Source organism: Sceloporus undulatus, chromosome 1, assembly GCF_019175285.1.
Source record: "Sceloporus undulatus isolate JIND9_A2432 ecotype Alabama chromosome 1, SceUnd_v1.1, whole genome shotgun sequence".
NCBI lineage: Eukaryota > Metazoa > Chordata > Lepidosauria > Squamata > Phrynosomatidae > Sceloporus > Sceloporus undulatus.
In genome coordinates this window covers 324,008,758-324,032,826 of record NC_056522.1, presented here as the reverse complement: position 1 = coordinate 324,032,826, position 24,069 = coordinate 324,008,758, and the positions used below count along the sequence as shown (strand labels likewise).

The 24,069-nt window shown below is 40.9% G+C and overlaps 1 protein-coding gene across 1 annotated transcript in view; it reads left to right on the top strand.

Annotated features, from left to right (window-relative positions):
- Positions 1–24,069, top strand: part of RYR3 (ryanodine receptor 3) — a 423,771-nt gene that overhangs the window by 322,473 nt on the left and 77,229 nt on the right. The window contains 5 exon segments of the mRNA XM_042477733.1: positions 2,263–2,277; positions 9,774–9,944; positions 15,208–15,267; positions 15,859–15,990; positions 18,528–18,640. Of these exon segments, the coding sequence (XP_042333667.1) occupies positions 2,263–2,277; positions 9,774–9,944; positions 15,208–15,267; positions 15,859–15,990; positions 18,528–18,640 (491 nt within the window).

Sequence of the window (24,069 nt, the reverse complement as noted above, 5' to 3'; positions counted from 1 at the left end):
TTTGGGGAAAGAGAAATAACACTAAAGAAATAAAGAGTACAAATGTAACAAAGTAACACATGCATGAACTAACAGTGTTTAATACCATTTAGTTCAAGTAATATCTGTTCAAATCCTTTGTTCAATAAAGTTCATATTTTGTTTTATCTAAAGGCTTGTCGGCCATATATATTATATCTACGCTACTGTTTTGTCCCAAAAGCAATACTATGGACTTTGGGTGTAGTAAGGCCTCTGGCTCTCGGGAACACAGCCAGAACAAAAGACTTGTCCACAAATTTCTTAAGTTTCAAAAGCTTTACTGGTTATAAACACAAACATGAAACTGATTTCTTCTTTCTCAATAGTCCTTCCTAAATACCTTGCTCTCTCGGTGGATTCTATCTTTCTTCTTCTGAGGACTATCTTTCTTCTTTTGTGGACTTATCTTTTTGTCAAAGGAAAATACTCTCTCCAGGTCTGACTTGTCTGAAATCTTACTACACACTGAAAATAACTAGAGGGAGACAGTAAGAGACCCTGGGATTTCCCACAATCCTTGTCTTTCTTAAAGCCGTAGATCTTTATTTCCCCTTCTAAACTAATACATAGAAAAGCTAATATAATGTCAACTAAATATATGTCTCAAGAGCATCAAAGATGCTCTGGAGGCATGACAGCTACTGTATTATATAATATTGTGAACCTGAGTTTTAAACAGGGGTCTGTCATCAATTATATTTGGTGATAGAGCCTAAAAAGTCGTTACATAATTTGGTGAAAGCGGGGTGGGATAATAAAAGTCCCAAGAGCCTGCCACATAAGACAGGAGGTTCGTTACACTGCCATTTTTGAAAAGCCGCAGGATAAGCGTGGCTGGGATCAAGGCTGCATACGGGTTGCACTCACCCGGCCACAGCTACATGCAGTAACACCTGGTTTTAAAATTAAACATCGGGGATAAGTTACTTTAAGAACATGCAATAATCTCCTAAGTGATGGGATGCTTTAGAGTCACATATGTTGTTAGACCACAGTGATCTTGCAGTATCTAGAATGTATAGTTTTCTGCAATGATGAACAATATAGCCAGTAGCTGACAGGATCCTACACTGCTCTGGGCAGCTCATGACTCTTATGTCCAAGTAAAACAATATAGTTGTTGTTTTTAAGCCCCTGGAAACTGCAAGAATAACAAATTGCTCTGTGGGGCTGGTAATGAGCAGGACAGAGGCATCAGTATTGGGGGGCAGGGGGTTCAGGCTGCACTGGATAACACCAGTCAGATCCGGCATTCAACATCAAGTGTGTATTCTTTTTAAAATGCAGCAAAAAGTGAAGAAAAGGGCAAACCAGTAATAAATATTTTACAGTCAGTTTAATTAAAAGATTACTCAGAATAGTCTTTTATAGGCCTCTATAAAATGTCCAAGCCTATCAGGCCTCTCTAGGAAAGGCAAGCATAGTTTAGCAAGAGCTTAATTCTCATGTCTCAAAATGTATGGATCATTGTTTTCTATTATAGCAAATATGTTGTTGAGGGAAAGTAGATATGATTATAGACCTCACTCTTTAACTCTTAGTTTTGAACTACTGGCCTTTATACACCTGACAAGGCCAAAACAAGAAAAATATATTTGTAGAATGAAACTCTGTAACCTGCACAAAGTTTTCTGTAGTGTTAGTTTACCATGTTCACGTGAAGCCTGTTCTGTTCCATTTTTTGTGAATGCTATTTGTTGAAAGATACATTTTTAAAAATTGGTAAGTGTATGTTGTTAAAGCTTAATTGACTTCATATTCAATATTATGACGTTTCAATATTTAATGCAGTATTTATGTTGAAATATCAGTAAATTGAATAAAACAGAACTTTTGTGGTGTGGTGAATATATGGAGTATAGTAAAGAATGGTAATCCTCGGTATATTCTCTTTGGGTAACACTCAATAAATGTAATAGGTTTGTTTTGTTTGTTTGTTTTAAAAAACACCTATATCTTATATTATAAATAAATATTTTGTTTTCAAAAGTGTATAATGACATATTTAGCTATATGAATTAATTAAAAATGTAAGAGATTTCACATTGTGATCCTGTATGTGACTACCAAGAAGTATACCTCATTGGATTCAGTGAGGCTTACTAGTAAATCAGTATCAGATTTTAGTCTTAGTTTTTATATTGAAAAAGTGGATATTGTCTCTAAATAACATACAAAACTTTCATCTTTTCATCAGCTTTACTTACTTTTTCCCTTGTATTTTTTCTTTCTTTCATACAGGCCATGCAAGTAAAGGTACAGGTCAAAGTGCATGATGTGTCTTTATGTTTTAGTTTTAGAGATGACCAGGCTCTGAGCATTCTTTCCATTGATCACAGCAGTGGCGTCACAAAGGGAAGGTATATGTCCTGCCCAAAATAAATCCTATTGGAAGCTAGGCAGATTTTAAAGGACATCTGCTTTTATCCTCCTGCACCCCTTTTCCATATAGGCCTAGGTACTGATTTCATGGACGTGTGGGTGGGAAAATAGTCCAACAAGTCTCTCTTCTGCCTCTGTTACCATCCTCATTTTATGCCAATTCTTTTTATCTTAGTTTATTGGTACAAAAGTGTTTGTTCAACAGATTCATGGATGTGCTGGGTATTTAAAAGAAACAAAAAAGGGAAAAATGCAGTATTGTGCTTGTCAGTGATACTGTTACCAACTAATATAAATGAAATACATTCAGTAATTTTATCTCCCATCTCTGCTGTCATTCCCCTCAAAGAGGATATGCTGAAAACATAACCATTCTGGAGTACCCTGGAACATTTATGCACTGTGTATGAAAAGTCTATTTAAAATTCCTTTCTGTGAAATGAAAGTACAGGTTCAGCCTCTAGCACAGATACATGTAAAGCTCATAGGTTAGAGGTTAATGATGGGATTCAGTGGAGAAAGAAAACACTCAACAAATTAACAGATAAGCTATAGTGCTGTTGATTGCTTTCCAAAGCTGAGACCATCATTACACATGCAATGTCCTTTGTAAATGAAATGCATCCACACATAAAAGCTATGCAATTTAGAGAAAAGAACAACAGATTTACTTGTGCAATCTTTTCTCCAGTATCTGTACAGTTTCAGATGCTGTGCAGTTTTAGAACAATTTTATTGTTTGATCACCTTGCACGACCATTCTCCAACATCATGCCCCTTGATTTTAGAGGAATGTCTTTGGAATCCACTATACTACAGCATTAAAAGATTGTCAGTTTACAAGGTTAAGAGAGTGAGTTAGTGAGCTTTAAGTCCATTTTAAATGTCTTGGTTGAACAGCAGCTGTGCAGATTGGTTGTCATACCCCCCCCCCCACTCCACTTATGGTGACTGTCCTCACAGTGTCCTTACAGGGAGTGGAGCCTTCTGGGGCTTTCTCAATTGAACCTTTGTTTTCCATCCCACCCCCAACCAAGGGACAATTTTGACTGGCCAGGTCTTCCACTGCATAGTGGCCCCACTGTAAGCTGCCCTTGCCAGGTCTGCATGTGGTCATAGGCACTGCCTCACCCCTGTTGCCTTGCTCAGTTGCCAGAAAGATACGCTGGTAACATCTGTTTCTTTCTATATGTTAGTCGTCTGTAGGCATATCTTATGGTAGCTCCAGCAACATATGGAAACAGTTACCATTATTACAATTTTGGAAATGTAATAGTAATAAAAGGTTTTATATTAGTAGTAATAGTAGCACTAATATAGAAGGTTATCACACATGGACTCACCCTCTGGGAATCGCTACAGAAACATTAGGGAAGTGCATGCGCACATGTGTAACCCTGAAGCACTTCCCCAGTGTCATGCAATCATCAGTTCCCTCTAGCGTCCCTCTAGCATCATGGGATCGTTCAGGGAGGGGTGATTTGCTATTAACGGAAACATTGTGTTAATAGCAAATTGTCTCTCCCTGAACAATTCCATGATGCTAGAGGGAGCTGACGATAGCATCACACTGGGGAAGCACTTCAGGGTTACACACACACACACATGCTTCCCTCACGTTTCCCCAGCGATTCCCAGACAGTGAGCCCATGTGTGATAATCTTAATTGCCTAGGAGGGGTGCTGCCACAATAAACACAACACCAAAGTTGGAGGAATGGCCACAACTTTATTAACTCAACATTAAAACAGTGTAGGGTTGGCCCAAAGCATGAGGTCATGATCTGTTAAATCGAACAACACCCCGGTCGATCGATGATCGCAATTTCAGGATGACCTATGGGCTAGGGAATGCAATCTTGCAGCTGTGTGAAGTTCTGATTGCCTCTTATCCCTTAAGCCCCTAGTCACCGGGTAACGTAATAACGTAATGACCCCCTCAATGACCAGAGCGTATGCCCTCAATATACCCGGGTCCAAAGGACTCCCTCTCCAGTGCTCCATAGCCCTGGAAACCACTCTCAGCAGATCGTGGCCTATGCTGCCGCCCCTCTGTTGTGATGAAAAACACCAACCCTAGGGAGGGAGGGAGGGAGGGAGGGGAGCCGAGCAAAAATGGCCCTGAACGCTGAGCTACAAGGCCTTATATAGGCCACTGCAAAGAGGGAGGGTCCGGGAGCACACTCCTCCCCTCCAGGGCAGCCGACCAATCAGCTCTCTGGAAGACCGGAAACCCGGACCATAGAGAGGTCCTCCGAGCCGCCTAGAGTGGCCAAAACAGGAAGTTCCTCCCCGGCCCCTCAGCCAGCCAATCAGATGATTTTTTGGCCCCAGCAAAGTATGCTGGGGCGTACCAGGCCCGGCAGGGCCTCCTGGCGGCAACGCAGCTCCTCAGGGGAGTCCGCCGGCTGTTCTTAGTAGCAGCAGCTGCATTTAAATTTTCTTAACTGGGTTTTCCTTAAAAATATTCCATGTGTATTAAAATTTTAAAACAAAGTTTTAAAAAGCAGAATTAACATTTTATAATATTATGCATACAAATATTGGGATAGACAGGCAAACAGATAGATTTAAAGGCCTGAGGATTTAATTCTAATCCAGGCTTTTAGTAATGTCTTTGCTATAAACCATTTCCCTTGCTCTGTCCTCTTGTGGCCTGTCTGGGAAAAAGAAGATTGGAAGCATTTGCTTGCTTGTCCAAAATTAATCTAAAGGAGTAGCTAATACCCCATAGGAGAGGATCAAAATTACCGTAATAGATTAGAAAGCTAAAAAATCTGAAGTGTATGTACACTTTGACATGTTAAACAAAAAATTTATATGTTTTTGGAGAATATAACTGTTTTTGTGTTGTCCAGGTTAATACACAGGAAAAGAGATTCCACTTAAACATTAGGAAGAACTTCCTGACGATAGGAGCTGTTTTTCAGCAGGGAGAAATGTATGGGACTGCACTTAGGCAGAAAAAATTAAAATGCATAGATATAGGATGGGGGACATCTGGCTTAACAAGATTACAGGTGAAAGAGATCTAGGAGTCCTAGTAGAGCACAAGTTGAACATGAGTCAATAGTGTGATGCAGCAGCTAAAAAAGCCTTACCATCAGCTGTCCCCTATTGCTTCTCCTGGTGATTTTGTTACCACAGAGGTTTTACATACCACCAAAATCGGCCTGCAGAACACAGCCGAGGAATGAGTGATGGCTGGGCAGCAGCACAGCAGCAATTTGTGTGCAATAAAGCCCGTTTCCCCCTGTTCCAGCCCAATACCGTCCTGTGTCCGGATTAGGCTGAAATGTGCATGCAATAAACTCCTGGAACACACCCCCCTTGAAGTGTGGTGGAGTCTCCTTTGGAGGTTTTTAAAAATAGGCTGAATAATAATAATAATAATAATAATAATAATAATAATAATAATAATAATGTTTATTTATATTTCCCGGCTCTCCCAAGGATCAAGGCGGGATTACATCAATAAAATAATACAATAATACAAATACAATTGATAAAACACTAATCCTGAATTTGCTACATTCCTATTAGTTATCTAAAAAACAGTTCATCAGTAGCCAGTAAACATAGTCGAGAGTGGAACATCATCATAAGCTTTTATATAGAGTCTGATGGATAGCCATTTGTCGGGGGTGCTTTGATTGTGAGTTCCTGCATGGCAAGGGGTTGGTCTGGGTGGCCCTTGTCGTCTCTTCCAATTCTATGATTCTATGGCATGGGGTTGGATTGGATGGCCCTTGTGGTCTTTTCCAACTCTATGATTTTATGATTCTATGATTCTAATCACTGTTGTATCTAAATAAGACACAATTGTGATTAGTTTATTTAAATAATGGTATAGTGAAAAGGGCCAAATTGTAAACAGGAAAGCTTTAAAAGACTTATCTCTATTGGAAAAAAAACCCCTTACTTTGTATAGGGTTGGCATTTGGCTCCTGCAAAAGCCATTTCCAGGCTGGGGATTCTGTAGCCCAAAGATTTATCAACACAGCATCAACTGGAATATCAGGGGCCTGCAGAGGGATTGGTTTTTTAATGCCTCTTTCATCTTCCTCAGTAAATCTTGTATATTTTACAGTATCATGTTACAAATACATTGAAAGTTTTGTCAAGAGCTTAATTTAGTACATGTAGTAAAAAAAAAACAAATAAATTAACTATGGTGCAGTACAGAGTGCCAAAAAGAGGCGCTGGGGAAGTGCCTCTCCTTGCTCTGCAGCAGTGCTGCAGCAACCAAATTGTGCAACGCTGCTGTGCAGCAAGAAAGGAGCGCATGGAAGTGGCTTCTTTTTGTGGCGCAGTTGCACCACCGCAAACCACCAGAGAAGGTGCAATGGCGTCGCAGCTGCGCAGAGTTGTTTGGACGCTGCACTGCTGCAACATCATAGCTGTGCGTGTGGATGGTGGTCCACAGCTGCGACATCCTCGTCACATGCTAGGGTTGTGGGGCATGTGCATGCGCCACTCCGAGGCAATCCTAGCATGTCACCATGATGCCGCAAAGGGACGGTATGTACCAGGCCGATAGTGTATCTTTATGTCTAAACCAGGCCAATGAAAGCACTGCTATTTTACATCGTTCTTGATCACAGTGTTTATCTATCAATATAATGCAATTTCTCAACATTTAGCAATGAAGCCAAATCGGGTCACACTGCTCCTAACACTTCATGGTCTAGTGAACACACAGAGTGATGGTAAGGGAAGCAGTAGCCTTCCTGCTTTTGTCTGGAAAGGAAAACATGGTTCTGATGTTCATCACCATTCCTCCCCAAAACAGGGGTTGTATTCCAGACTGAATTGAGTGATTGCAAGTGATGGGAAGGATGTATTGTTTCCTCCTTCGCACAGCCTTGAAACCAAGGTAGATAGGGGAACAAATTGAATATTGTCTCAGTGATGAGGGAAGGAATAGATGAAGAAGAAAAAAAGCAATTCTTATGTTTTCCTCTTCCCATACTTAAGCATTACATCATTATAAAGAATGAAACAAAATGATAGGTATTCTCAGTAGCAGGATTGGTAAGCAGAGGAAAGAATTAATGCTCTCAATATGTATCTATTAGAATATTAAAAATGAGCATTATTTAAAGGAGCAATTTGCAATCATTTTACTGTTATCAACAGAGTTCATTGTTCTATATAGCTCTGGTTTTGTAATTGCAGTAGAGGGTCCCTGAGTGGCAATTTGGAAAGACTGAAATGTGGTGGCAGAGACAGAATGGAGCACCTCTTCACCTTTAAAGTACTGTATAATTTATAAATATAAATATAACTTGTACACCCAAACAGAAGCAAGTGCAAAAAACCTGAGAAAAGTATCCTCCAAAGAAGAGAAAGAACAACTAGAACATCCCCTGTTACATCAGTTACCTCCCCAATTAAGAGATGTGTGACGCCACTGAATCCCTGTAACACATTGTGGCATTTGTTTGTCTGCTATCAAAGTAGAGTACAGATTAATTTCATTAAATATAGAGCCATTAACTCATTGCCGTAGTCCATAACTCATAGTCCCAGCTTCTGCCAACCTAGCAGTTCAAAAGCATGCAAATGCAAGTAGAGAAATAGGTATCGCTCTGGTGGGAAGGTAAACAGCGTTCTGAGCAATCATGCTGGCCACATGACCACAGAGTAGTCTCTGCCAATGCTGGCTCTTCGGCTTAGTAACAGAGATGAGCACAGCCCTCTATGGTCGGACACGACAACCTTGTCAATGGGAAATACCTTTACCTTTACTTAACTCATTGTTACTATAGAAAATCTTTTCTAAGGCATTTCCACAAGCAAAGCTTTGAAGTGAAGTACTCTTGCAGTTGCCAGTCTCTGTAGAAAACACCACACCATATGTCTGTTCCCATTAAACTTCTAAATACATGTAGGAATGTCTAGAGGCCATTAAAGAGAGCTTTGCAACAATTTACCAAATGTGTATGTTCACTACTAGAGTAGAATAGAAATCATGTGGTAATTGTTTGCAAACAATCAGTGTTAATGGCTTTACTGTACCAGTGTTCCAAGCTTGTACAGTGTCTATCTTTGCTCTACTCAACATTTCATTTGCAGAGACAAAAAGATGTGAAGAGTTCATAGCAAGCATCTGCTGTTTGTAGTGGTTATATGCTATGAGCCCAGTCCTGAATTCATGTATGTGACACAGTTCTCAGTGGGGTTAATGTGTGTCTGTTCTATGCATGGATTCAGAAAAGATACATTTTCGTGGCTGTTCAATGTAAGTTTGTTCATAGTATGGTTTTGTTAATAAGAGCCATGCTGTTGCTCAGAGCTTTGATCTGCTGCCTTAAATGTTTTATTTTGAATGAAATTGTACATTGTCTGTTTGATTAGAATGTGATAGATTTTATGTTGATGTGCAACCTGTTTACTCTTTTCTAGGGCTCATTTTCCTAATACTTTGGGTGGGTGATGCTACTGACAGTGTCTGGATTTCTGTATCAGCAATGGAACTGAAATAGAGCAGTATTCTAGTACATATAGTTAAAACTATGGCCTTGGTGAATGAATACTTTACAGTTGTCAGACTTATTAAAGATCATTGCAGACATAGTTCACATATGCATGTAAGACTCAAAGCTAAATGGAACTTTTCATTAGTAGTTGCAACAGAATTTGTTACCTTCTTCCTCCCATCTTCAGGCTTCACCACTGAACAGTTGCCCAATCCTCTAAAGCCACTTGAGGGAGGGGGGTCCATGGGGAAAATGGGGGAAGTGAATTGTTCCAATCCTGGGCTGCTGCATTCTTCTATCCCACCAAAAGAAGTCCACCACCAGATCTTCCTTTATACAGTAGAAGCACAGACTAGTCTTCTCAGAAATGCAAATTTAATTCTTTTCACTTTCCATCCTTTTAGGTATATGTGGCTATACAATCAGCCCTTCCCTTTCATAGCGGAAAACCAAGTATGCTCACTCCCCATTGAAAACAATGGGGTGCATGTGTGTGGTGCGGCATGCGTGCCATGGGTGCACATGCTGTTCATTTAATTGTAGTGCAGCTTCAGTCTAAGCTGAAAGCCATGTAAATGAAGCCTGCATATGGCACAGACTGACTGTATATATATTTAAAGAGATGTGTAGCTTTTAGAAAATTACAGTCTGTACTTAGGGATTTATGGACTGGTAAAGTCAATTACGATGTACTTCTAAAATTATTTATATGTTTTCTACAGCAGTTCTTTAACTCACTTCTGTTCTACCAAGTTTAAACATTCATAATAGAAACATGCAAATATGAACTTCTGTTTTCGACTGAATAATTGATAGAAAACATACATGTTTTAGTGTGGATGTATGATATAATTACAGTATGTATTTCATATGTATTTCCCCCTTGTAGTCTGGTGGTCATGATCAAGAACGAAAGAAATCAAAACGCAGAGGAGATTTGTACTCAATACAGACTTCTCTCATTGTAGCTGCACTTAAAAAAATGCTTCCCATTGGATTGAATATGTGTACTCCTGGAGATCAAGAACTAATTTCTCTTGCTAAGTCCAGATACAGCTGTGTAAGTCAATGTTTTATTCATTTTATGAACAATGTCAACCCAGGAATTCAGTATTCAAATATTTTGTGGTTCTGATCTAAGGAGTTCTAAAATGCACATGATTTTTTTTCAGTTTTAGGATGTTTATTTATTCATTAACCATCTCTCATTGTAAATGATCCATAATTAATATTTTGGAATTATATTTTGGAAAATTAAAAAATAAGTAGGCCAAATTATTTATCTGAAATCAGATCAATTTTAAAATGCAAATGAGAGTGTTACAATCCAACACACACACACACACACACACACACACACACACACACACACATATATATATCCAATTCAATGTGTCCAGAGCAGGACTGTAGGTAAAATACAATGTCAGTCCAAAACTAGATTAGACCCTTTGAAATCAATAACACTTATATATGTTAGGAATAAGAAGTCCCATGCATTCCAATAGATCTCATATCATTGGACTAACATTGGTTTTAATTTATTGCATTTGTTTTAAAACCTTTATTCTCTATCTCACCTTCTGTTGAGTACTCAGAGTAGCTTACAAAATATTTTTAATAAAAACAGAAACTAAACTATAAAAGTATGGAAAGTTTGCATAGCTAGGCAACCACAAAAATTGCACCATAGAGACTAGCAAACTATCATGTGGAAATATTAGTGGATGAGATGCCACTTTAAGCAGATGCAGGAAGTGATATCCTAGCTGATAGATGCATATCCTCCCCTTTATTCAGGCCTCATACAGTGGGACAGAGCACTATTTGGTCCCACCCTCTCTGCAAACATTTGTTGGAAGTCTAAGATCTGTAGTGGAAAACCTGCTGAAACAGTGTGGTTCCTTGCCTCTATCTGACTGAGAGATTGAGAAACCTTGCCACTTGTCAGCTAATGTTGGTTTCTTCCTGGGATCACCTTTATCACGTTATGGCACCTGTGTCCCAATTCATAAACCAGATAGACCAAGTTAACATCGACATTCCACTCAGGCATCCATAAGTATTGGAATCAATCTCATGATTGGAAATGAGCAGGCTCTTTATAATAATAATAATAATAATATTTATTTATTTATATACCGCCCTATGGCAAACCAATCCGGGCGGTTGACAACAGTAAAATATAAAATATAACAATTAAAAACACTTTATCCCTCCCCCCCTTAAGACAATATTAAACAGTATAACATATTAAAAACACAACATCAAGCATAAAAACAGCAATTAAAACCCTGATATCCCTCTGTTGATCCTCGACCATCACTGAGATGGGGCCACGGGAGGAATGAGGGAATCAGGGAACCTGGGCTGGGATGGTTAGTCTGGAAAGGCCTGCCGGAAGAGATCCGTCTTGACCGCTTTTTTAAAGCTGTCTAATGATGTTATCTGACGGATCTCATCTGGCAGGTCGTTCCAGAGTTTGGGGGCAACAGCAGAGAACGCCCTCTGGGAGGTCGCCGCAAGCCTAGATTTTAAAGGCTGCAGTAAGTTCTTCCCAGAGGACCGGAGAGCGTGGGGAGGATTGTACGGGAGGAGGCGGTTCCTGAGATAGCTTGGACCCAAGCCATTTAGGGCTTTAAAGGTGATAACCAACACCTTGTACTGGGTCCGGAAGCTGATAGGCAGCCAGTGGAGGGACCTCAAAACCGGAGTAATGTGGTCCCTCCTAGATGTTCCTGAGACAAGCCTGGCTGCCATGTTTTGAACCAGCTGTAATTTCCGAGTCAAGCACAGGGGTAGCCCCATGTAGAGTGCATTACAGAAGTCAAGGCGTGAGGTTACCAGCGCGTGCACAACCGTCTCGAGATCCCTTACTTCCAGAAAAGGGCGCAGCTGGCGTATCAGCCGAAGCTGATAACAGGCACTCCTGACCGTCGCATTTACCTGATTTGTCATCAGGAGCGACGAGTCAAGGAGCACCCCCAGACTGCGAACACAGTCGTTGGAGGAGAGTGTGACCCCATCCAGGACTGGAGGTTGCAACCCAATTCTTGGTTTCGGGGCCGCTACCATGAGCACCTCCGTCTTGTCTGGATTCAGTTTCAATCTGTTTTTTCCTCATCCAGCCCATTACCGCCTGAAGACATTCATTGAGAGAAGAGATGCCATCAGAATTCGAGGCCGACGAACGAGATACGGAGAAATAGATTTGGGTGTCATCAGCGTACTGATAACACCCAGCACCATGACTCCGTATTATCTCACCCAGCGGCTTCATATAGATGTTAAATAACATCGGGGACAAAATAGCCCCCTGAGGAACCCCACAAGTGAGGTACCTCTTACTGGAGCTACAGTCCCCGAGTAGCACCCTCTGAGACCTGCCCGAGAGGAAGGACCGGAACCACTGCAAGGCAGTGCCCCCGATACCTAACCCCCTCAGGCGGTCTAAGAGGATGCCGTGATCTATAGTATCGAAAGCCGCTGAGAGGTCTAAGAGCACCAACAGGGTCACACTCCCCCTGTCAATGCTCAGACGCAGATCGTCGGTCAAGGCAACCATGGCAGTCTCAACCCCAAAGCCTGTCCTAAAGCCGGTTTGAAATGGGTCTAGATAATCGGTTTCATCCAAGACAGCTTGGAGCTGAAGGGCAACCGCCCTCTCGATCACCTTGCTCAAAAATGGCAGCAATGACACTGGCCTATAATTCTTCATATCCAGGGGGTCTAGGGAAGGTTTTTTCAGGAGCGGCCTAACCGCCGCTTCCTTTAAACAAGATGGAATATGTCCTTCCCTGAAGGATGCACCGATGATATCCGTAAGGAATCTCATCAGTGCATCCCCCCCTGGACGGCCAGCCATGATGGGCAAGGGTTGAGAGGGCAAGTTGTCTTCCTCACCTTACCAAGCAGCTTGTCCACGTCATCAGTACTCACAGATTGGAACTGATCCAGTATAACTACATCGGCGGAGTCACTGGACGCCTCACCTGTCGACTCTGTTCCAATGGTGGCATCTAGGTCGGCTCTTATCTGAGAGATTTTGTCTGCAAAGAAGTTGTTAAACGCGTCACAGCAGGCCGTCGTCGGGTTAAGTAAGGGATTTGGCGCAGGGGGCACCTGCGTCATTTCCCTCACCACCTTAAACAGCTCTGCTGGACGGGACTCTGCAGACGCAATACGTGCAGAGGAGAAGGCTCTCTTCGCTGCACGTATTGCCTCCCGATAGGAACGAAGAAAGTTCCTATGGCGAGTTCTGTCGGATAAGAGTCGAGTCTTCCGCCACCTGCGCTCTAGCCGTCGTCCAAACCGCTTCATCTTCCTCAGCTCTGGCGTGAACCAGGGCCTCCGATTTGGGGCGGGATGGCAAGGGTGCTTGGGAGCGATCGTGTCGATAGCCCTGGTAAGATCGGTGTTCCAGGTATTGACCAGAGTATCGACAGGATCACCGGCATTCCCAACCATTAAACCCTCCAAGGCTGTCTGGAATCCAATGGGCTCCATCAGCCTTCGAGGGCAGACCATTCTAATGGGTCCGCCACCCCCGGTGGGGCAGATATTGGCTCTAAGTTTCGTCTTGACCAGGAAATGATCCGTCCATGACAATGCGGAGGTACTTACCACCTCCGCCCACGGATATTCCTGTTCCGTGCTGAAGACCGCATCGAGTGTATGACCTGCACAATGTGTGGGCCCTTTGACCAATTGGGATAGGCCCATGTTTGTCATGGTCTCCATGAACTCCCGAGCCGCACCTGTTAAACTGGTCTCGAGCGGGATGTTGAAGTCCCCCAAAACTAAAAGTCTAGGGGTCTCCAACAACAGCTCAGAGACCAGCTGTGTCAGCTCAGTCAGGGAGTCTGCTAGACAACGGGGTGGCCGGTAGACTAGCAAAATCCCCAAACTATCCCTGGTCTTCAGGCTAAGGTACATACACTCAAAATGGACTGTGTTCCGGACAGGTATCCTGGCCAAGGTCAGATGGTTCTTATAGACTAGAGCCACTCCGCCCCCCCCCGCCCACTTCCCCTCACCTGCTCACTGACAGAGTACCCAGCTGGGAGGGCCTGCGCCCATATGGCAGTGCTATCCTCTCCCAGCCAGGTCTCTGTGAAGCAAGCCAGGTCGGCGTCTTCATCCAGGAGAAGATCCTGGATGATATGGGTCTTGTTTTTTACCGACCTCGCATTGCAAAGGAGCAGAGTGAGGTTCTGTGGAATGGTTGGTCTGCTCCCCAAGCCATTCTTTGGTACTATGTAGGTTTTGATTGTAAGTATTCATTGATCTCCAAACATAATATTCCCATTAGGAAGAAACACAGACATATCAGTTTCTGGGCACTTAAGTTTAATTATATTTCATTACGTTGTATGTGAGGCAACATGGTATATTACATCATATGACATTTCTTTTCTTTCCTTAAATATTTCTATTCAAATTTTTGACAACCAATGAAATCACAAAATTTCTTTCTATCATAACCTCTCATCATATATATAAAAGAGAGTTATTTATCTGTTTTGTTTTATTTCTCTTATTCTTTTCTTCTCTCTGACTTCTCATTTCTTCCACCTCATCTATGGGGTAGATAATGTTAATATGTTTCATCTCATACAATGTGAAATTCTAATCTGTCATACAACATAAAATTCATTTCATCATTAATTAAATTTAACTAAATTACTGTAATTAATGTTGTGGCTCGTGTGCTTCGCTCATAACCCTTGTTGGGACGTATGGAAATGACACTCAGTGTCCACCACAACCACCCGCAGAGTTCAACCACGTCGACAGGACGCCAAGAAGAAGGAATCTGTGAAGATGTCTTCAACTAATAACGACTCTTACAAGTCTTCACTCTAAACGAGAGCTTTAATCTTCCTTTGCAGTATTTACAACATAGATATACACAGTGTATTGGACTTCCGTCTCTAATACACACTATTTACACCAACCAACAATAACACAACCTCTGAGGCAGCCACATTAACACACAGTACATTTCACTGCCTCTCAGTAACAGATACAGCCTACTCTCTGAGGCACCAACTGTCTCTCTGTCCCTCAGTGACAGTTGAGAACTGACAGTTGACAGTTGCGTCAACATTCCGATGATGCACTTTTTGAATGCTGACACATTAGCTGCCACTGGAGCTGTAAATCATCTGCACAACAGCTCCCCCTAGTGGCCACACCAATGTCATTTCCTGACAATTAAATAGCTGTAATCACAGAAAATAAAGTCGTATTATCCCAGTATAACTATTTTCCCTCTCTCTATCATATGGCACAGTTTAACATATGTTTATATTTGTCTACAGAAAGACACAGAAGAAGAGGTCAAAGAACATTTACGCAATAATTTGCATTTGCAGGAGAAGGTAATTCCCCAAAAGACAATACATCAGAAAAAATTAACATATTTTAACTTTTGCAAAGCAATTGTAAATTCATGCTGGTTGATTACCTATATGATTTTGTGGAATAACTAATAAACCAGATAGACTGGTAGAACACAAAGTATATCACTGCTATGGTGATGTTCTGGTGGAACACTTTGCTGGGTTACTTGTTCTGCTGATAAAGACAGACCGACAGAAACAGTGTGGGATCATGAGCATGACATTGGCATCCCTGTGGAGAAGCATGCTTATGTTATATCCCAAATTCCAGAATACAGTTTACAAATGGTTCAGCTTTAAACCCAGAATACAGTTTACAAATGATTCAGCTTTAAATCTCAAAAGTGTAAAGGGAAATAATAATAAGAAAATTAGAAAACAGACTAATTTTCTTGTAATCATGGTATAGGGAAAGAGAAAAATACCAGTCACAGAACAGCATTACTTCTGTAACATATTTAAAATGTCTCTTTTCATTTCATTCATGAATAGTTATTTCCATAAGTCTGCTTTATACTTTTAAATGGTTATTAAACAGGAACTAACAAGAACTGATGTGTTGATTTGTAGTCAGATGATCCAGCTGTGAAATGGCAGTTAAATCTGTACAAAGATATCTTGAGGACTGATGAACCTACTAATCCTGAGAAAACTGTGGAACGTGTGCAGAGGATCTCAGCTGCTGTCTTTCATCTGGAACAGGTGAAAATGATCATACATCTAAGCTATAAACTTGAAAAATACAACATGGTACTTGTAAATAGCATAGATGTTGTATAACACTGATGCTGACTGGAAGTCTCTCATCTGATCATACTGAGCAGTCCCTGTTAGCAATCCTGGTATTTCAATGTGGACGAGTTAAAAATTCCTGACCTTTTTCAAAAACAGTCACACACATGCATTGCATTACAATCACTCAAATGAAAGGCTAATAAAATATTAAACCATCTTTTTGTAGTCAGGGTTTTAACGCATCCTAAGATGATAAAGTGTACTTGTGTACCACCAAGGCCTCTATGATTCTGGATCAAAGAGCACACCCATATTATGAATCTGATCCTTTAGAGTTAGAGCAGCTCACTTCAGGATTGGCTGATCACCACAGGCTAATGGACCACCCAGTAATAATATCTCTATCTTGAGTTTTTTATTGATTCTCAGCTTGTATAATAAGACATTGGACCTTACTGCACAGGGGCTCCAGGCATGGGACAAGAATGGAACAAAAGGGGCTGGGAACAAGTGGGGGATGCATTTTACTGCACACAGAAGTCCCTATTCTGTTCCCTTCCATTCTCCATCTGTCCCAGAGGATGTGATTTTTGAGAACTGTTTAGAACAGTTTTCTGGGACGGATGGGAAACGGAAGGGAAGGGAACAGAACGAGTGAGGGACTTCTTGTATGCAGTAAAATGTGTCACCCACTCTTTCCATTCCCTTCCCGGCCCCTTTTGGACTGTTCTCGTCCCGTGCCTCGAGTCTGTGCAGTAAGGTCCTTTGATTCAGATTGCACACTACTATCTCATCTAAATTTGATGAAGAGACTTGGAGCTGTGTAACACATACAAATTAGTGATACCTTAGTCTGCATTTCCAAATAACCTTTAGGAGCAATTTTGTGTAGATGGGGACCCCTATGGACCTCTATGCCATAATCACCCCAGTGCAGAACAGTAATCTTCTATCATTACTTGAAATCCAACATTCAAGTAACAGAAGAACCATTACAATTCAGTACCTCCAAGTGCTAACCTCGACAGCCTGTCCGGAAGGATACCATGGCTGACAAAGAAAGGTCAAAGAAAATCAACAAGGCCATACTCTATAGGGTCAGCACTCACACGGTCCCATTGTTTATCATAGGTTATCCTAACACATTTATCAAGTTCCTGAAATTGACTGACAACCACACACTCAAGTAACCACTTTGCCTGTAACATGTCACCAGTCTGTTGTAAGGCCATACAAGTTTAACAGCTAGTGTGTTGGTCTGGAGTACACTTTTTGACACCCCATGTTTGGCAATCTTTACTGGTTTCCATTGAATTTCTGGGTTCAATTCAAGATGCTGGTTATTATCTATAAATGTCTACAACAGTTTGGTACCAAGGTATTTGAAGGGACATTTTTTCAGGGTCTCGTGGAGGGAATTCTCTACGTAGTAGTGGCACCTCATCCAGAAGCTTGTAAGCAAGGTGCTAACTTACTTCTTTACCTTTTCAAGTAAAAGAGCTGTCCTGTCTCCCAGGTCACCCCTGTTCATTGAGCAGAGCAATTGGATCTGGCTAGAGTTCCTAAGAATCCAGCCTGAGCACCCCCCCCCCCCATTACCAAGTTAAAATTCTTGCTTACTTTTTTTCCTCTTAACCCCTTCCAGTTTTTATTTTCTACTCCCCCTATATCCAGTAGTCAAGGACTGCAAAATCCCCAGCCAGTCAGAACATCCCTGCTTCAGAGGCCCTGCAGGAATCTCAGCAGCACTTTCAAAGCAGCAGCTTCAAAGAATTTTGAACTACTATGAATCCATTCCATGGCAATCCTGGGATTTGTTATTTAGTGGGGTAGTGAAATGCTACAGCTGAGAATCCTAAGTGTTCTTCCCTAAACTGCCAGTCACAGGAATCCATGGGATGGAATCATGACAGTCACCGCGAAATAAGAGTGTGTAGTGTGAATGGACTCTAGTTTTTCTTCATTCTTTCCCACTAGGTCTTTGAGGGTTGAGGAGAATTTAAGTTTTTCTAGCCTGGCCTGGAAGAAAGGTTCCTCCTCCTGGGGAGGAAAAGAATCAAGTTAGGACCCTGTCTGAATGTCTAGGAGGAAGTATCAGCCTGAAGTGGAGAATGCCCTTCATGTAACCCAGAAAACAGATATTAATGGTAATCTCTCCACATCCCGCCCCTGATGCTATGAGCCAGTTTGCTTACTGTAGTCATCATCTGAGAACTTGTTCCATATCTCACTCCCACATGAAGTTCAGTTAACAGAAATTTTGTCTTTCGTATGAACGCACAGTACGGTTTCTTCAGTAGCAATAGCTACATGTTTCTGTCAATAGTAGATTTCAGATAACATACACAGTACAGTATTTTATGTTTTGTGAAGTATTTGATTTGATTTTCTTTCTGCTGTGTGACCAGGTTTTATATGACTGTCTAAAAGCTGGTGCTTGTTGTAACAGTCAGTTAAGTAGGTTAATAAAAAAAGTCCTCATTTTTAGTTGTGTTTTTCCATAGGTTGAGCAACCATTAAGATCAAAGAAAGCAGTTTGGCACAAGCTGTTGTCAAAACAACGTAAAAGAGCTGTTGTTGCTTGTTTCAGAATGGCACCATTGTACAATCTCCCAAGGTATTTTTTTTTTTAAAAAAAAGCTGCTTTATATGACAATCTTATTATTGAGAAAAAGCCATGTTAGTATAAAACGGAGGAAGGAAGAGGGAGAGAAAAAAAAGAAATGTGACAGCATCTTTAACACTAACTGGTTTTTATTTTAGCATGAGCTTTTAAAAAAATTCTCTTGTGCAGAGACTGCTACATTTTATCCCACTCTCACAACTGTGTATATATGCTTTATATTTGAGACTATAATATCTGCATCTGTACTACATCTGAATGAGTGGGTTTATATCTATGAAATCTCATGCTAAAATAGAAAAATATCTCATGCTAAATATAACAATATCTCATCCTAAATATAAAAATAAAAAGTCTTCTTTTTTCTCTTACTGTTGTGTTTTGGAACAGTGAAAATTCTTAAACTGACATCCTTTCTATGAAACTATGGAATTTATCACACGGGGGGAAAACGAGATTTAAAAGGAAGAAAAAAGCCCACAAAAGCAGGTTGATTTCTACAAATGTCATTGTTAAACTTGTGTTAACCAGAATAGAAAGTAAACAAAAGCTGCTCCTTTTTACTTATGGGATTTTCTGAAAGTAAAAAAGAGTGGCTTTTGTCTACTTTCCCTCAACTTTCCATTCGTGTTAATATTAGTTTAACAATGATGTGTAAAAATCAACTCGATTTTGCAAGATTTTTCCAATTTAAACCCCTGTTTTTGCTTAGGATTTCCCCCCATGTGATAAACTCCATTATTGAAAGTTCAGTCCATTTCTTGAAGTCCAGTTTGAGTCCATATTTGCATGATGTGATTTGGACTAGCTAATATTCTAATCCATATTTTATTTCATAATGGATTAGATGGCATATATGACCTGCAAAATAAATTTGTATAGAAATTTAGTTCTCCTTTGTGGTCTCTGTGAATCACTCAAAAGGTTAACCCTGTGTCTGCACAGTGCACCTTCAGAACCTTTCAGAACTATCACATAAGTGTTTTGGCAGTTGCCCCTCTTACTCTCCTAGCAACCTACCAGTTTGCTTCCTCCCTAAGACCTCAATTCCTTCTTGTCCATCACAGCAACAGCATCTCCAGAGTTTACTTTTCCTGTCAAAACTGATTTCTGTGTTTGATTTGGTCTGTCTAGTATTTTCATGATTATTTCTTCATTCTTCATTTATCAATATTCATGATGCCTCTGGTACTTTAAAAAGAGAACCAGATGTTCTGGTGGAATACCATAGTCCAATGTCCACTCGCCTTGCCTTTTGTGCTTGGCTTAGGCCAGCTGTAATACATGCAAAGCTAACAGTTCTCCTATATGAGCAAAACATATAAAAGGCTCCTTGGACGGTTGGGAAACAGTCTAATCTGACAGATCATTCGCTTCTTGTTCCGTGCCCCACCTTGATCCTCCATGGTTCCAACCTCATGGACTTGTCACACTGATTGGCCCTCAGGCAGTCTTATATGGGATCTACTCCTACACTGACTAAGAAGCATGGGATAGAAACCAGGCTGGTATTGCTAATCGACACAAACCATCATAGAATCATAGAGTTGGAAGAGACCACAAGGGCCATCCAGTCCAGCCTCCTTGTATGCAGGAACCCTCAATCAAAGCATCCCCAACAGATGGCCATCCAGCCTCTGTTTAAAGACCTTGAAGAAGGGAGACTCCACCACTCTCCAGGGAAGTGTGTTCCACTTTTGAACAGCCCTTACTGTAAAGAAGTTCCTCCTAATGTTGAGATGGAATCTCTTTTCCTGTAGCTTGCATTCATTGTTCCAGGTCTTATTCTCTGGAACAGCAGACAACAAGCTTGCTCCATCCTCAACATGACATCCTTTCAGATATTTAAACAGAGCTATCATACCACCTTTTAACCTTCCCTTCTCCAGGTTAAATATCCCCAGCACCCTATGCCATTCTTCATAGGACATGGTTTCAAGACCCTTCACCATTTTAGTCACCCTCCATTGGACACGCTCCAGTTTCTCAACATCCTTTTTGAATTATGGTGCCCAGACCTGGACAAAGTATTCCAGGTGGAACCTGACCAAAACAGAATAGAGTGGCAGTATCCTTTGATCTAGAGACTATACTTGTATTGATGCAGCCTAAAATCGCATTGGCCTTTTTAGCTGCCGCATCACACTGTTGACTCATGTTCAACTTGTGGTCTACTTGGACTCCTAGATCCCTTTCACATGTAGTCTCATTCAGCCAGGTGTCTCCCATCCTATATCTGTGCATTTTATTTTTCTGCCCTAAGTGCAGTACCTTACATTTCTCCGTACTGAATTTCATTTTGTTAGCTTTGGCCCAGCTTTCTAGTCTATTCAGGCTATTTTGAATTTTGAACTTGTCCTCTAGGGTATTGGCTACTCCACCTATTTGGTGTCATCTGTAAATTTGATAAGTATGCCCCCAATGCTGTCATCCAAGTCATTGATAAAGATGTTGAATAGCACTGGACCCAGGATAAAACCCTGTGGCACCCCACTGGTCACTAGTCTCCAGGATGAAAAGGAGCCATTGTTGAGCACCTTTGGGTTTGGCAAGTCAATCAACTATAAATCACTGTCACAGTTACCTTGTCTAGCCCACATTTTATGGGCTTGTTTGAAAGAATGTCATGGGGAACCTAGTCAAAGGCCTGGCACTCCTGTTGGAGGAGACATATTGAGGACATATTAAGGATCCATCATCAATACCATTTCTTCAAATAGAGGAGGTTATTGGTCCTGCCATACGAATGGTTTATTGTTGGTACCATCCTCTTGCTTCATACAGAGGAGACACAACAGGTCAGGTTTCTCTGTACTGAGAACCATTCATTGAAACCAGTCTTGCTCTCAGAGGAAAAAAAGCAAATGATTTGTTTCACCATACTGAGGGCCTGCCTTTGGTACCATGCTCTCGTTCCGTACAGAGGAGATGCAACAGATTGCTCTCTCCATACTGAGGCCCAATCATTTGATACTTTCCTTCTCTCCATAGAGAGGAAACAGAAGAAATGATTCACCTCTTTCTGCCAAGGGTAGATTATTGGTACCATCTTCTCACTCCATACAGAGGAGACATATCAGTTCCTCCATACCAAGGGCCGATCATCGGTACCAGCTTCACTCTGCGCAGAGAAAACAGAAGAAAAATTCAGCTCCTCCATACCAAGGGCCTATTATTGATGCCATTTCTCACCCCATACAGTCCTTCCATACTGAACACTCGCACCATCTTTTCACTCCATACAGAGGAAACTTAACAGGTCTGTCCCTCCATATTAAACGCCTATTGTGAACACAATCTTCTCACTCTGTATGGGGACACAGACAAAGACAATGGTACCTCCATACCGAGGTCCCATAATTGATGCTATTCTCCTGCTCCATAATAGTTTGTTCCCTCTGTACTGAATGTTTATCATTGGTATCATATTCTAATCCCTTTTGGAAGAATCAAGCCAAGAGGTCAATTCATCTGTGGCTAGGTATCATAGTCTTTGATATCTTCTACTTGAAGATATCAGTAGTGTGGGCCAAGTGTTGGTACCTTTCTCTAGTTCCATAAGGACTATGTTCTGATGCATTGATAATTTTCCATGGAGAGGTATAGGAGTCTTCTAAGACATTTCCCTTCTCCATTTCATTATTTCAGGGGTGCAGCTGTGCTTCTGCTGATCACCATCCTGGTCCCTAATCTTCACCTTCAAGACCATGACCTCCACTGTCCCATCCAACTCTAGTCAAGTAGTAGTTTATCAGAATTCCTAACTTTCCCACCAGTTTTCAGCACTGAGTAATGTCAGTGGGTCATTTTGAGAGGAAAATGCCTAGACCTCCCTTTGTGGCTAATGGCAGGTGATGTAGATTGCAGCAGGAAAACCTGCAGAATTGAGCTTGGATACTATGAAATAATGACTTGAAGAAGTTCATGGATGACAATAATAATGTTTATTGTGGTCATAGACTATTCCAAAACCTTTGTTCTGGCTGCCAGTTAGTCTCCAGGCAAGCTGTTACCTTTAAAGCTTTTACATAGTTTGGGTCTAGGTTACCTACAGGATTGCCTCTTCCTGTATAATCTGCTTTATACACTCAGGTCCTATACCCCAATAAGCTCTAATTTAGTTTTAGGTATATTTGAGGGGTATTGTAGTTCTTTGTGCTTCCAGATATTTCCTCTAGTCAGTCAGGACTAAGCTGACAGCTGTCATCCAGAGGACTTTCTTTTCAGCTACCCCCAAACTATAGAATGATCTGCCAGCTGTGAAACAACCTACCAGATGAATATGCTGTCTGAATTTAAAACAGAGTTAAAGACTAATCTCTTTTGGAAAGCCTATCCAGATGATTTTTAAATTATGAATTTTAAATCATACATTTTAAAGTATGGACTGGTTGTTTTCATATGTACTGGTTTTATATGTTCTTTTAAACTGATGTTATGTGTTTTTAACATCAGAAGTCAAGCTATTGTCTGATGATTAAATAGATAAAACCATGAGCCAAGTCAGATGACCCAGAAGGAGCAATCTCTGGCTACACCAACTGCAATTGCTCCAGGACCACGGCAACTGGATGGCCAGCTCCCGAAGTGGGCCGCTGCCACAGTGCTAAATGGGCCACTGGCAGGAACAGATTAAATCAGCTCCTTTTGCTGGTGGTTTAGGCTGCTTTGGGGGCATGTGTCATCTAAACACTATGCTCTTGAAGCAGCTGGAAGCCACTCTATTGGGCCTATTTGTTTCAGGCCTAAGTTAATTGCTGCAGTCTTGTTTACTGATTTATATGAACATTGTTTTTAAAATGTGGGGCAATACTTAAAAGTAATAACAAGGAAGGTGGTCAAGTGACCTGACTTCCAAGATTTATATTTCTCCCCTTGGTATGTAGAATTCTCTGTGAGTAATCTTCATGACAATGGGAGATTCCTAACTGTATATGTGATAACTGTTTTTGTGGACAATAATATACATACTATAGTATGAGTATTACAAGGTGTGTATATATGTGATATATACATATTTGACATTTCCTTGAATCTTCATTTAACAGCAAGGAGGGAAATGTAATTGTTAGGGATTCTTTTCATTTATATTTTTATTATTATAATTATACCCAAGTAAACATCTGCATATTATGAAATAATGACATGATTTATAAGCTTGGATAGCTTTTGATATACTACATTAAAATTGTGTTATTTATTGTTAGTTAAAACCTATATGCTTTTTCAGACACAAAATTAACAATTTCTTCCTGAGCACCTTTCAACGTGTTTGGCTGGAAACAGTACATGAAAAAGCTCAATATGACAGGCTCATACTCACATTAACGGTAATGTAATTGAGAGCCTCTTTCTTATGCAGACACTTCTTCCCAGCCATGATATGATATCATACAATGAGTTTGTACAATTTCATGAGGGAT